This window comes from Micropterus dolomieu, linkage group LG19, assembly GCF_021292245.1.
Source record: "Micropterus dolomieu isolate WLL.071019.BEF.003 ecotype Adirondacks linkage group LG19, ASM2129224v1, whole genome shotgun sequence".
In the NCBI taxonomy this organism is placed as follows: Eukaryota; Metazoa; Chordata; class Actinopteri; order Centrarchiformes; family Centrarchidae; genus Micropterus; species Micropterus dolomieu.
In genome coordinates this window covers 19923042-19937436 of record NC_060168.1, presented here as the reverse complement: position 1 = coordinate 19937436, position 14395 = coordinate 19923042, and the positions used below count along the sequence as shown (strand labels likewise).

The 14395-nt window shown below is 40.7% G+C and overlaps 2 protein-coding genes across 3 annotated transcripts; both read left to right on the top strand.

Annotated features, from left to right (window-relative positions):
* The first annotated feature begins 400 nt into the window (after nucleotides 1-400).
* On the top strand, nucleotides 401-6277 carry slc25a43 (solute carrier family 25 member 43). Of its 2 annotated transcripts, XM_046030398.1 has the most exons (6): nucleotides 401-671; nucleotides 750-841; nucleotides 2763-3004; nucleotides 3192-3364; nucleotides 4883-5017; nucleotides 5582-6277. In XM_046030398.1, exons 1-6 carry the CDS (start codon nucleotides 570-572, stop codon nucleotides 5792-5794), a joined length of 957 nt encoding a protein of 318 aa, XP_045886354.1. In that variant the 5' UTR covers nucleotides 401-569; the 3' UTR covers nucleotides 5795-6277. The 2 variants fall into 2 exon arrangements, with proteins under 2 accessions (XP_045886354.1, XP_045886353.1); XM_046030397.1 differs by having other exon boundaries at nucleotides 401-841.
* Nucleotides 6278-7056: 779 nt separating this feature from the next.
* On the top strand, nucleotides 7057-9170 carry slc25a5 (solute carrier family 25 member 5). Its single transcript, XM_046030400.1, has 4 exons — nucleotides 7057-7236; nucleotides 7938-8424; nucleotides 8529-8669; nucleotides 8770-9170. Exons 1-4 carry the CDS (start codon nucleotides 7126-7128, stop codon nucleotides 8925-8927), a joined length of 897 nt encoding a protein of 298 aa, XP_045886356.1. The 5' UTR covers nucleotides 7057-7125; the 3' UTR covers nucleotides 8928-9170.
* Nucleotides 9171-14395: the final 5225 nt, after the last annotated feature.

Sequence of the window (14395 nt, the reverse complement as noted above, 5' to 3'; positions counted from 1 at the left end):
ATATAAAAAGTAGACTGACATAAAATGAGCTACACCTCATCCACCGACAGGATTAAAATGCTGCTTACATATTAATGCATCACTAATAATGCAATAATAGTATAATATGATATATACATTAATATAACACTGGATGGGGCCCTTTTGTTTAAGTACTTTTACTTTAATTGTGCTTCATCCTGTGGATACTCTCGCTGTTTGCTGGACCCTACTTGTAAGGCAGTATTTTAACTTAAATAAAGGGTGTTAATATTCATTCACCAGTGTTTATATATATAAGTTTGAAGACACGTCTGGGCCCATGACAATAAACTGTAGTGCACATTAATGAGTTTAAAGGCTTCTCTGAGTTTTAAAACCCGGTCAACGAGCGCCATCTAGTCGTACTGACACGTTACATCAGCTCAACTCCAACACTGTCACATAACACGGCTGGTCAGGCCAGGGACGGTTACCTCCCCGGACGCTATATTTAGATGTCTAACCTGCATAAACAAATTGTCATTGTCCATCGGAGAAAACTGAAATAATCGCCGGGACCAGACAATTCAGATGAGAGCCAAATAGTGATGGCCTCCGTTACAAAAGACAACAGGCTGACGAGTTCTCAAAGCTTTATGTGCGTCGGTTTCGCTGGGATTTTCAGTAAAACCGTCACGTCGCCTTTGGAGGTGGTTAAAATAAAGAGTCAGGTGGGCACTTTTCACTGTAAGAGGGGTTTATGGCAAGGTTTTCTTCTCATCTACCAGAATGAAGGACTTCGAGGATTTTGGAAAGGAAATCTGGTGTCATGTCTCCGGTTGTTCCCCTACACCGCTGTTCATCTCACAACATACAAAAAGTAAGTGAAGCGAAATCTAAAGTTGGTGTTTTTAGTTTTGTCGCATATCTTATCGAGAAAAAGCTTCTCTTTGGCCCGTTGTTTATGCTAAATTAGCTCGTTAGCTAACAATGAACTTGGTCAGCTGACGTTGACGTAGCAAGTTTGTGTGGTGAACAATGTAAAAGCGTAAAGTTAGACATTATTTTCAGTAGAATAAAACGTGATAATCACAATCATTTTTATTGTTTGTCAAGATAAAATAGCAAAATGGTTCGTTTAAATAGTCTGTTTACTCTCTTCTGTTCGGCTAAAAATGGACTTCCTGTTTAACCGTACGAGGCGCACCTTCCCTTTTCAGCCAATCAGAAGGCTGTATGTCCTCAGTCGATTTTGGAAGTGAAAGGGTTTCTTCGTCCTAACTTTTGTCTCACAGGTCAACCCTGGAGCTGAAACCATTAGTTGATTAGTCAATTAATCAATAACTATTTTAGTTAAGGCAAATAATGATTATTGACACTGTTGACTAATTTGCCGATTTCTCGAAACATACATTAATAGTCTGGATATTGAGTTTAGATCAGTTTACTATCACTATAAGTCAAGCTCCTTGAATAGTAAAAACCATTAAGTGATAATGAAAAGGATTTTTAGTTGCTGTCTTAACATATACATATGTATGTTCATACATAGATTAGGCTATTTATTGTTGATTAATGGTGTTTCACAATCATAGGGAGGAGGAAGTGTTTACCCATAGGAGGAAGTGTTGCATGTGAGGCTGAGGTGTGAGGGTACACAGATATCGTGTTTGTGGGTTACTGCAGGCATGGCTGATAAATAAAGATGCAGGGCAGCGAGCAGACGTGACAACAGTAATCCAGTGCGCAGTCATAAATACAATATGTACTGTCTATAGACTGGACAGTCAGTATGTACCCTCTCGTGCTTTAGGTCACGTGTGCATGTAAACACTACCGCATAATGATTGCGCAAACCACTGTCCTGTACTGTACACCCTGTTCTAGGATAAGAAAGCCCTCTATGCTTTTGTCACACACAGGACATGTTATTCATTTGACTGAAATCTGACTTGGAAAAAGATTATAATTATTACTGAAACCCTGGGTGTTCTTATATAGGCCTATAATGTTTATTTATTTGCACATATGAAACAACAAAACAGAAAAGAGAAAACAGGGAAATGATGCAGATGACATTAATAAAGAAGGGCTGCAACTAACATTGTTTTTGAGAAACTTTTTTTTTTATTACAAACTAATATGTTGGTACTTAAAATAAATTAAATAATTGATTAATCATTTAGTCTATAAAATACCTCAAAATGATGGTAAGCGTCTATCGCAATTTGATCAAAATCTTAAAATGTTTTGTTCTTCTTCAGTACCTATTCCAAGAATTTAGAATCAATCAATTAATAGATTAGTCAATTGACAGATTATCAATTGCATACAGTTTGGATAGTTGATCAAAATATTCTCAAAACTTTTCTGTTTTATATCATTGTAAATTAAATGTTGTGTTGGTCAAGTGTTGGTTATTTGAAGACGTCATCTCTTAGACTAAATGGGGACACGCGATCAATCGCAAACATCATCGACAGGTGAAGAGATAATGAAAATAAAAGTTTATTTGAGCCCGAATTCAGTTTATATCAAACAGAATAAAAAAACTGCAAATCCTCACATTTGAGAAGCCTGAACAAGGAAATGTTTGCCTTTTTCCCCCTTTATTAATTATCTTGCATATTAAACTTACATTGAACCAAAATAATAAATTCACAGAGAGGAACTTGCACTTTAAAACCCACATCTGTCAAAAAATGCCATCAAACTGCCAGTAAATGAGATAATCATTCACTTGCTGATCAGTGCAATGTGTATAATTAAGTGTTATTAATTTAGCCTTCCTCTGTGTCCAGGATTGTCCACCTTCACATGGACGAACTGGGCTTCATCTCTCAGTGGAGAGCCATATTAGCTGGTGGACTGGCTGGCGTTGCTGCTGCCCTGGTCACGTACCCTCTGGAGGTGGCAGAAACCAGGCTCATTGTTCAGAACTGCAGAGAGCCCACATACATTGGCGTAATTCACACACTCTCAAAGATCTACAGGAACGAAGGGCTTCTTGCTCTCTACAGGGGCTTTTCCCTCACTTTCTTGGGTGTGTTTGCATATCCATACAAATGAGATAATTTCTTATATGGGTGGTGTTAAGCTATCAGACGTTAATGCTGTTAAAATAGCTCTACCTTTCATTCATTACACTGTGAAACATTACATAACAGTAACAGTACTGATATGAGTTGATTGTTTAACTGTAACTTGCAATACACTGCATTTGTCTTCAGGTGCGTTTCCTTTTTCTATCGGATGCTATGCGGTCTACATGAACTTGGACAAGCTCTGGCAGGAGCCACCTTTTCGCTTCACTCCCCTCCAGAACTTCATTAATGGCTGTCTTGCAGCGGGAGTGGCCCAAACCCTCTCCTACCCTTTTGAAACCGTCAAACGGAAGATGCAGGTAATTTACCACCAGAACTTTCCACATGTAGGTTATGTTTTGTTTTTTCTTAGGAGAAGGGACACAAAGTTATTTTTAAATTATTAAATGACTGATAGTCCATTTGTCTAAAAGCTGGTCAAATTTGATAGATATCTCAGACCGATGCATCATATTTATGTATTATTACTATTACTTATATCTATTATATATTGTCTGTCATTATTTTACCCAACATGTTTTGGAAATAATTGTAAACAAGTTTACAGTGTAATAGGTTTTGTTTACTAGCTGTTTTACCACATTTAATCCATAAGGGGGCAGTGGATGTTCACCAAAATTAAGTTTAGCCTTACTACTACTTGGCCTTTTGAATTTGGTTTTAGTTTAAATTCTTAAATTAGTTGTACGTTTTTGAAATTGACCTTCTGAATAATTTAACCTCTGGCTATTTGTAGGGTCAGGATGTTTTTCCATCATAAAAAATAATGAGGTCATAAGAAAACACTGATCTACCCCATGTTCACCTTAAATGATGTTTGAGATGCCTGCCGTATGTTAGGAAGGACACATGGGGAACAATGGCACTGCAAAGGACAGAATACTATATCCGGTTTAATCAGCCTATTATTAGCTACCACAAGGTTCAGTAGCAGCTGGGAATGTGAATGTGTCCCGGGTCTGCAGAAGCTATAGATAAGTCCTCTAAAGATACCCAGTATCAGACAGCAGCCAAGCTGAGGCTTATGTACAGTATGTCTCAGTTCATCAAAACATCACAGCCATGTCACCTTAAAATAAAGAATAATGTTAAATCATTATTAAATTTAGGGATTTAGCGATTGTCTCTGTCCGAGTTAAACATTAAAAGTTAGGCAGAGAATGGATGATTGTAAAACAGCTGATGATGTTTGCAGAAGCTTAGGGTAATGGTTTATGCTAAGTATTGTTTATCTCGCTGTGTGGCTTGATGTTTCCTCTACAAAGGAAGCTGTTGAATAGTCTAAAACCCTTATGGCTACATGTTACTTTTGGGAACCTTGAAACTTCTAAAGATACAGTTCCTCTGTCACATGACAGTCAGCCTGCAGAGTTGTCGGTGTGATTAACAAAACAGAAGAGCACACTGTGTGACTGTCTCATACAAGAGTCTTGTGAGCTTTCTTTATAACGCTTCTTAAAGCTTCCTTATTCTGTTAACTGGGTTTGCCGCATAAGTTCTCATCTCCTCCAGACCTCAACTTTTCACTTTGCACTCAAAAGGACAACATTGTGTTTATTATAGTCTTGTCTTGTCCCTATATTTAATTTTGTAGTAGTGTTGCCACGTGTGTGTGTGTGTATGTGTGTGTGTGTGTGTGTGTGTGTGTGTGTGTGTGTGTGTGTATATATGTATATACATGTATGTGTTTTTATATATATATATATATATATATATATATATATATATATATATACACACACATATATATATACATACAGACCCACCGTGACACTTTTATTCACAGATGTTCCTTGTCACTTTTAATCTTTTCTCAGGCGCAGAGTGCCTGCCTGCCACATTTGGGTGGAGTTGACGTCCATTTCAATGGAATGATTGACTGTTTCAAACAGGTTGTTAGAAACAAGGGCGTCCTCTCGCTGTGGAATGGCCTTACTGCCAACACAATAAAGGTACAGTTTCACTCATAAATTATTCTGTCTTTATCTCTGCCATGTTGTACTCTCTATCAATCATATGGTCTACATGTGTTACATATAAGTAAATAGGAACTGAAATAAGTGCACATGCTTAGGAACATGAGTGGCTTTTATAACAGTGACCCATGGCCTACACGAAAGGGAGAGTGAGAACGGGGGAGGAGCATGGAAAGCAATGTTCAGTGTGTAATTCGTAGCAGGACTATCACGAGCAAGGTGAGCAAAGTCTGTCTCTAGAACAGAATGCTCCTCTCTCCTATTTCAGCTGCAAATGTCATGATGCGTTGTTTTATGTATCATGACATAAATGTTGTTTTATTTGTTAGGCCTTTGCATGAGCAGCTGAATGAAAATAAAGCAACTTAGCAAGTTGTAGAGACACACTTTTAATAATACCCAAACCAGGCCACAAGCCCCTCTGTGTGCATTTATGGCTATCCAAGGCTTTTAATCATATGATTGAGGTCACTCAAAGTGTTAGCATCACTAGGAAATACACTAATTTCTATCTCCCAACCTTTTGTCATTTCCTTACAGATTGTTCCCTACTTTGGCCTTCTTTTCAGCTGTTTTGAGATGTGTAAGCAGGTTTTCCTTTACCGCAACGGGTACATCATCTCGCCCCTGAGCTACAAACCTGCACCAGGGGTAGACCAGAGCCTCGGGCCTAACGAGCTGGAGGAGTTGAAGCGCTACTTAAAAAAACGGAACTTTGGGTCAGGGGAGTCGTCTTTTGGAAACCGCTGGTGAAACGGGAGGATGTCTTGTGAGAAATATTGACTGCTTATCACACTTGACCAGCAAAATTACTGATTTGCCGGAGGCTCGTGTCTGTCATAATTACATACCATTGTGTTTCATGTCTTCATATAATGTGACATTTACATTATGTCGGAAACGGTCTACCTCTTACAGAATATTATTTTATCTGACAGCATTATTTGCTTATGACTCACGCGGCCACTGTGTCTTTTCAGGACTGTTTTTAACCAAATCCTAATGTGCCTTGAGTGTTAACTATTTATTTTGGGGCTTGGTTCAGTTATTTTGTCATGAACTTCAAATAGTGCCATAGTTTATTCAAATAGATGCAAATGCTCTTTTACTTTACTTGTGTGATAGCTTATATTTTTAAAGGACAATGAATGTAAAATTCTGAGTTTGAGTAGGCTATGGATAATCATGTTTGTGATGCAAGACATTTGCATACAACATAAAAATGTCTCTGGCCCACTTTTCATTCCTAATGTGTTTTTTCCCTATGTTTTTGTAAATCTTGATTAGATAGATTATATATTTATAATCTCAGTTGACCTTCAGACACATAAATCTACCTCTTCATTGATTAGGCCCAATTTCTGTCATTTTTGACATTTACTTTGGTGAATGACTCCACTTTGCCCCATAGTAAAAATGCAACTGAATGTCTGCCAATAGTGTAACTCCTTTCCAATGTATATTCTTGAGTCTAGTGACAACAGACAGCCTAGGTCTGTTTCTGATAATGGGCAACACTTCAGGTAAGATTTAAATCAGGCTAACTTGGTATTTATAGTTAATAAGGTTGGATCAGGTTGGTCAGCTGATTCAAACATGTCCTCCTCCCTCATTCACCTCCATGCTGTGGGAAACGGCCAAAGGACATAACAGATAGAATGACCTCTATCCACCATAACCTTTAGACGTCAATTGCTTCTAATGTGTCATTTGACATGACCTTGATTGATCCAAAACTTAATTTAACAACATAACAGTATCCCCTGAGCTCTGTGGAGATATGGCTCAATCAGAATATCAAAACAACATGTCGTAACATGTCAAGTAGTTACACATTGCTGGACAGACAACTGTTGGTCTTACTCAGAGTTACTTGAGTGATGAGGGAGAGTACCAAATCTGAATCAAAGGACATCACCTATCCCGCCCACTTCTTCCACAGCCGGCCAATGAGACGCGAGAGTGGAAGTTCACAGTTTTTCTCGCGTTCAGTCTTCATAAATCCGCTCTCTTCTACATTGGAGTCGGCCATTTCAACTCCACAGGCGACTACCGACTAGTAGCGGGACTGACAACATCTGAAGATGACTGAACAAGCTATTTCCTTCGCCAAGGACTTCCTGGCTGGTGGTATTGCCGCTGCCATCTCCAAAACAGCTGTAGCCCCCATCGAGAGAGTCAAGCTCCTTCTCCAGGTGGGTGTGAAATCTTTTTGAGAAAACTTTAATTCGTTATAGTTGTGAATTAGATGCTGCTTGATCGTGTTGTTAATTTACAGCATTTTCTTGCTGATACTCTGGTATTTCTTAGGGATAGAGATGGAGGGTGAATTTAACAAGATGAAACGTGATTTTAATGTAAAGGTGCATATGCTACACTGTTCAAGTTGTAAATCCTCCGTCAGAGACTGGCGCAGATGAAGACTGAGCAGAATCGTGGCGCATCAGACCTGTTACGTAATAAATCGGCCAGCAACCTGCAGTCTCACCAGGCAAAAATGCAGTGCGTTATTACGGGCAGACATGGCCGTTCACTGTGACTGCGGGGTTCAAAAGCTCATCTTCCATGACATGTCTTTAGTTTGGCTTTGCAACAGACAGCCAAGGTCACAGCAAGGTTTGCGCTATAGTAGGCGGGAGGGAGGGGAGTGAATTGTTGAATGGATGCCAGCAGAGTAGTAATCTGGCACATGGGTGAAAATGTGTCTGTCAGACAGACTCATGAACGGCATTTGTGTCCTCACTGAGTATACAAGTTAGAAGGTTACCAGGTTAAAGGTACCATATAGATGCTCTTTCACATTGAAAAAAATCCAAAATTGACCTACTTTGCTTCCATCCAGCCTTCTTCACTTTACTATCCCTAATGTTCTACCATATCTTGGCTTCAATTACAGGTACAACATGCCAGCAAACAGATTACAGTTGACAAGCAGTACAAGGGCATCATCGACTGCGTCATCCGTATCCCAAAAGAGCAGGGCTTCATCTCGTACTGGAGAGGGAATCTGGCCAACGTCATCCGATATTTCCCCACTCAGGCCCTCAATTTTGCTTTCAAGGACAAGTACAAGAAAGTTTTCCTCGACGGTGTGGACAAGCGCACACAGTTCTGGAGATACTTTGCGGGTAACCTGGCGTCTGGCGGCGCTGCCGGAGCCACGTCGCTCTGTTTCGTCTACCCCCTCGACTTCGCCAGAACACGTCTGGCTGCTGATGTCGGCAAATCCGGGCAGGCGCGTGAGTTCAAAGGCCTGGGAGACTGCTTGGTGAAGATCTTCAAGTCTGATGGCCTCAAGGGTCTGTACCAGGGCTTCAATGTTTCAGTACAGGGCATTATTATCTACAGAGCTGCTTACTTTGGGGTCTATGACACAGCAAAAGGTGAGTTTTCTTTATCAGGCGTGGCAGAGCTTGATGCATCACTTCTCATTAGACTTCCCTCACTTTTAAGACATTAATATTCCTGATTGACATTTCTCTTACAGGCATGCTTCCAGACCCCAAGAACACACACATTTTTGTTAGCTGGATGATCGCTCAGTCTGTGACTGCGGTCGCTGGTCTTGTGTCGTACCCCTTTGACACTGTCCGTCGTCGTATGATGATGCAGTCTGGGCGCAAAGGAGGTAATCAACACAATATATCAAAGTGTAACTTTCTGTTTTTGCTTCTGTGTTACCTGAATAAAGGTGTGACCTCTTTTTAAAATTATGTTTTTCCCCACAGCTGACATCATGTACACTGGCACCATTGACTGCTGGAAGAAGATTTTACGTGATGAGGGCTCCAAGGCCTTCTTCAAGGGAGCGTTATCTAATGTGCTCAGAGGCATGGGTGGCGCCTTCGTGCTTGTCTTGTATGATGAACTTAAAAAAGTCATCTAAGTTTTTGTATGTCCACTATTCATGTTGTGAAGTTTAACTGTAACATATGTTGTACATTTGGAAGGACTTAAATGCTGCGCTATATTTATAGGGACCAACTAGTATTTTCTACTAGTTGTACTGGGGGAATCTGTTATGCACTCTTCTCTTGGCCCATGCTTTTTTGTTTTGCCCCTCAGCAGAATGTCATTCCCTGAACCCAGGAACCTTACCGAAAGAGAAATAAACGCAACCTATTGAGTCTCCTGTCTGGTTTTGAAATGTAATGTCCTATATGAAGGGTACCATTACAGAGTGTCCTGGCAGCTCATGTCCTTAGCCGTCTTGCTTCAGATAGCCGTTGGGCGGCCTCTTGAGTGACAGCTTAGAGCTGTAGAGGTCTCTAAGGTTGTAGTTGGGGTTAAGCCAAAATCAGCTGAGAAAGTTGACCTGCTGCCAATATTTCAACCTAGGCATACTTACAGAAAGGTGATACACAGGAAATCAGGAGCTTACCCAGTGTTATTTTAAATATATTGATAATTCAGCAGAACATTTTGCACATGTGACTTCCTGCAGAGAAACAACCAGGGTTACCTGTAGGGAGGTGGATTAATCCAACCTTCTAAATATACTTTTATCTCCTGCCAGACCTCATCTGACTCCAACTGGTGTGACTGAGGACTTTCACCTTGAGCTGTTTGACCACTGACACACCTGTTCCAGTTATTTACTATCATTGTCAAGTGAAGTATGTAAAAACGTAATAACATATTGTAGCTTTTCATTAGAGCAAAGAAGCAAAAGGCACAGTTCATGGTAGGATTTTTTTAGGGTGGTGGTGTGTCTGTGTATTTTATGTATGTAGTGTACTGACCTTTCTGTAATAGCAGATTGTAATCTTTGTGCTGCATGTCCTAATATGGGACATCTGTGGTGAATGTTTTGTTTGTAGCAAACCAATCCTCCACACCAAGCAGTGTTGTGTACGTTTAAACTATTTGGACTCGGACACGTTGATATTCCAGCAATATACTGTCACATTGTATTACGAACTGCGTGCTGACTATGAGGTCACAGGGCCACTTGGTTGCTTTCATCAGTCTTCAGTTGTTTTCATTGAACAATTATGGAGCTGCTGCCCCCTGGGAAAACATTATCTATCCATTTCAGAATTTATAAAAAAAAAAATGAAGACACTGTTTCAAGAGACTATTTGACATATGTGGTCCAAAATTCTTATTAGCAATAACTTGGGAAAATGTCTGTCAGTAAGGTTACAGATTAATGGCAGTACAGTCAAGCACTCTATCTGCTGCAGGCTTTTAACATCACAGAAATCCCATGAGCATTCATTCACTGCAGCTGTAATTATTCTTATTGAAAGTGTGACTAGATAATTAAGTCTAAGAGAATAAGTTATATTGAGGTCCAAAATATTAGTCCAGCTTTGAACCATCATTCACTCTTTAAGTTCATCAAAAGTTTAGTACTGTCCCTGGAGATGTCTTTGTCTAGTATTTTCACCACGTGATTCCTCACTTTCAAATGAATGTGTTTTTCTCTCTGTATATAGTGTGAATTTCTGTTAGATGTACAGCTACAGACGGTGTGCATGTCTAAAGCTAATATCTTAAACACTGAGAAGAATGTGGTCATCCTGTCAACATAAAAAGCACTCTCCTTGGCAAGTTAATGTAGACACAATCACTGTGTCTTGGACACTTAACCCAGACTGATGTTGAATGGAGGACATAGCTTCATTTAGCAACACTATCAGATTACATGACTTACTGAGCTGAGTGTAGTCTAATCTCCCTACAGTGATTCAGAAACTCTTGGGATATATCCGCAGACCCAAGGGAAATCAGTTTTAAGACCGTTTTGACCACTCGATCCACAAAATCTCCTCTCAGCAGGTATCACAGAGTGAATTCTTCAATCAGCAGGTCTTTCCCTGCAGCTGCTGCATTACAACTTTAAAAGGGATTAGTGAATCAGGAGCAATGGGGATCACAGCCATTTACACACAGTCTGTCTGTGTGGCTTTAGATACGCTGTGCCTCATCAGGTTAACAAATAAGACAAATGTAGTCTACAGTCTACTTTCAATATGACATACTGCATTTATTTTGCTAGTAGGATGCACTGAAAAAAGTCCTGTGCTGAAAACATCACTTACGTAAAAGTACGTAAGTATTATTAGCAAAATGTACTTTAAAGTACCAAAATGCTTTTATATGTAAAAATATTGAGTGCAGAAACAATAGAAAAATGCACCCTGTTAGTTAGGGCGGCACGTTGGTGCGGTGGTTAGCACTGTCGCCTCACAGGAAGAAGGTCGTGGGCCCCGGCCTTTCTGTGTGGAGTTTCCCCGTGTCTGCGTGGGTTCTCTCCGGGTGCTCCGGCTTCCTCCCACCATCCAAAGACATGCAGGCTAGGTTGATTGGTTACCCTAAATTGTCCTTAGGTGTGAGCGTGAGCGATTGTCCGTCTATGTGTGGCCCTGCGATGGACTGGCGACCTGTCCAGGGTGTACCCCGCCTTGCGCCCGCTGTCAGCTGGGATTGCAGCAGGGGTTGTAGCCAATTATGTGGTCTGGTCTCTGCCACACAGACCATTGGTCGCTACCACTAGGGGCGCTAAAGATACTGGTCGCTGCCACACCGACCACTGGTCACTACCACTAGGGGCGCTAAAGATACTGGTCGCTGCCACACCGACCACTGGTCGCTACCACTAGGGGCGCTAAAGATACTGGTCGCTGCCACACCGACCACTGGTCTCTGCCACACAGACCACTGGTCACTACCACTAGGGGCGCTAAAGATACTGTTCTCTGCCACACAGACTACTGGTCGCTACCACTAGGGGCGCTAAAGATACTGTTCTCTGCCACACAGACTACTGGTCGCTACCACTAGGGGCGCTAAAGATACTGTTCTCTGCCACACAGACTACTGGTCGCTACCACTAGGGGCGCTAAAGATACTGGTCGCTGCCTTCCTGCCCCCACGAACCACTAGTTGCTGCCTTGCTGCCAGGCTGCCACACCGACCATTGGTCGCTACCACAGTCTCTAAGGGAAGGCTCCTTTCTGTTCCTTGTCACACAAACTGTGGCTGAATTAAAAAAGGTTAGTTTCAAGTTTTTATACAGTCTATGGTTCCAAAGTAGACCTAAAGTGACCTTAGATCATTTAAATTATCTCAACTGGCAGATGATACAATTTTTTTGTCTTTGGCAATTAGATGTGTTGAGGAATTTTCTACTGTATCAGGCTTAAGAATGAACTTGAACAAATCTGTTTATTAGGCTACCACTTAAGGAATGTGAACTATCAGAAGTTAATGGTATCCTTGTGAAGAACCCAGTTACATACCTGGGTGTGATAAGAATGAAAAACTCTGCAATAACCTAAACTTCAGCCCTATGATTAAACAAATAATGAAAAAGGTTCAACATGTGGTGGATGAGGCATCTTTCACTAAATGGTAGAGTTCTACTATCTAATGCTGAGGAAATATCCAGATCTATGTATCCTTATCACTGGAAATGCCTACTGAAATATACAAAGAATTAGATAAGATCTTATTTAATTTCATTTGGAGGAACAAATGTCATTATTTAGGGAAAGATACCCTATGCAACATAAAAAATTGAGGTCTGGAGGTTTTAAGTTTTGAAACCTTAAACAATACTCCAAAGTTAAATGGCTAACTAAGTTGATAAAATGGCCTGGAAATGAATAGATAGTATTTTATTCGCATGGTTGCCATTATTCAATTCAAAAACACCAAAGTATGAAGAAGACATCGCGAACCAGACTTAATCTTTTAATTTGGCGAGAGAGGGCATGAGACGAGACTCCACAGTCTTGGGCTGCTGCCACACCGGCCACTGCTTCCACACTGGTTGTTGTGGTCGCTGCCACTAGGGGCACTAAAGACGGTGGCAGCGACCACACCAGTCGGTGTGGTCGCTGCCACTAGGGGCGCTGAAGATAGTGGTCGCTGCCACACTGACCACTGGTTGCAGTTGGTTGTATCTACTATGTAATACATCTTTATCATAATTCTTTGTTAAATATACTATGTTATCGATTATGCCTACTCTTATTGTTGTACTATATATTGCGGTTTGTGTGGTTATAGCCTATCTACAGTAACAAATATATCTAGATCATAATACTTTGTTAAATATAGCCTACTAATTTTTGATTAACTATATTCTTATTGTTAAAATCAGTCTAGCTTGGATTCAACCAACAAGTGTTCACCACACTTTCCTTCACAGGTGACAACACTGGCCTTCTTCTTGTAGGCAAGAACCAAAGATAGAGATTTATTACTGCAGGTTAACCACACAAACTGCAATATAGAGTGCACCAATAAGAATATAGGCATAATCGATAATATTGTAGGCTATATTTATCAAAGTATTGTGATCTAGATAGATGTATTAGCCTACTGTAGATTGGCTACAACCACACAAACTGCAATATACTGTATGCCTACAGTGCATCAATAAGATATAATAGAGTATATTTTACAAAGTATTGTGATATAGAAAGATGTACACACACACACACTTTCATTCATAGGTGATTACACAGGCCTTGTTATAGGCAAGGACTAAAGATAGATAGATGTAGGCTGTTACTGTAGGTATAACCACACAAACTGCAATATATAGTGCAACAATAAGAATAGGCATAATCCATAATATTTTAACAAAGAATTATGATAAAGATGTATTACAGTAGATATAACCAACTGCAACCAGTGGTCAGTGTGGCAGCGACCACTGTCTTTAGCGCCCCAAGTGGCAGCGACCACACCGACCAGTGTGGCAGCAGTGTGGAGCCTCATCTCATGCCCACACGCACAAACACACACACAGCAGTCCACTACTTGCCCCTGATGTCTGCGATATTGCAACAAAGTTTGAGTTTCAATAGCGTGAAAAATGCCACCAAAGACTATTGCTCAAGGAGAGACGCAATTTCGCCCTTTATGATAGGTATAACATTTAAGTGTTATTATTTTACGCACTGATGGCCGCCGGCACACAATAGCAAGCATATTATCATATGTAGCGCTGTACTAATTGGAGGATGCATCAAAAAGCCAATAATGCTAAACAAATAAGCAGCAGTCAATACAGAGTCTAATTCTAGTTTCATGTTCGCTGGTCGCGGCCTCAACCTGATGACTAACCTAAATCAGGTCACTTTAGGTCTACTTTGGAACCATAGACTGTATAAAAACTTGAAACTGACCTTTTTTAATACAGCCACAGTTTGAGTGACATGGAACAGAAAGGAACCTTCCCTTAGAGACTGTGGTAGCGACCAGTGGTCGGTGTGGCAGCGACTAGTATCTTTAGCGCCCCTAGTGGTAGCAACCAGTGGTCGGTGTGGCAGAAACCAGTGGTCGGTGTGGCAGAAACCAGTGGTCGGTGTGGCAGAAACCAGTAGTCGGTGTGGC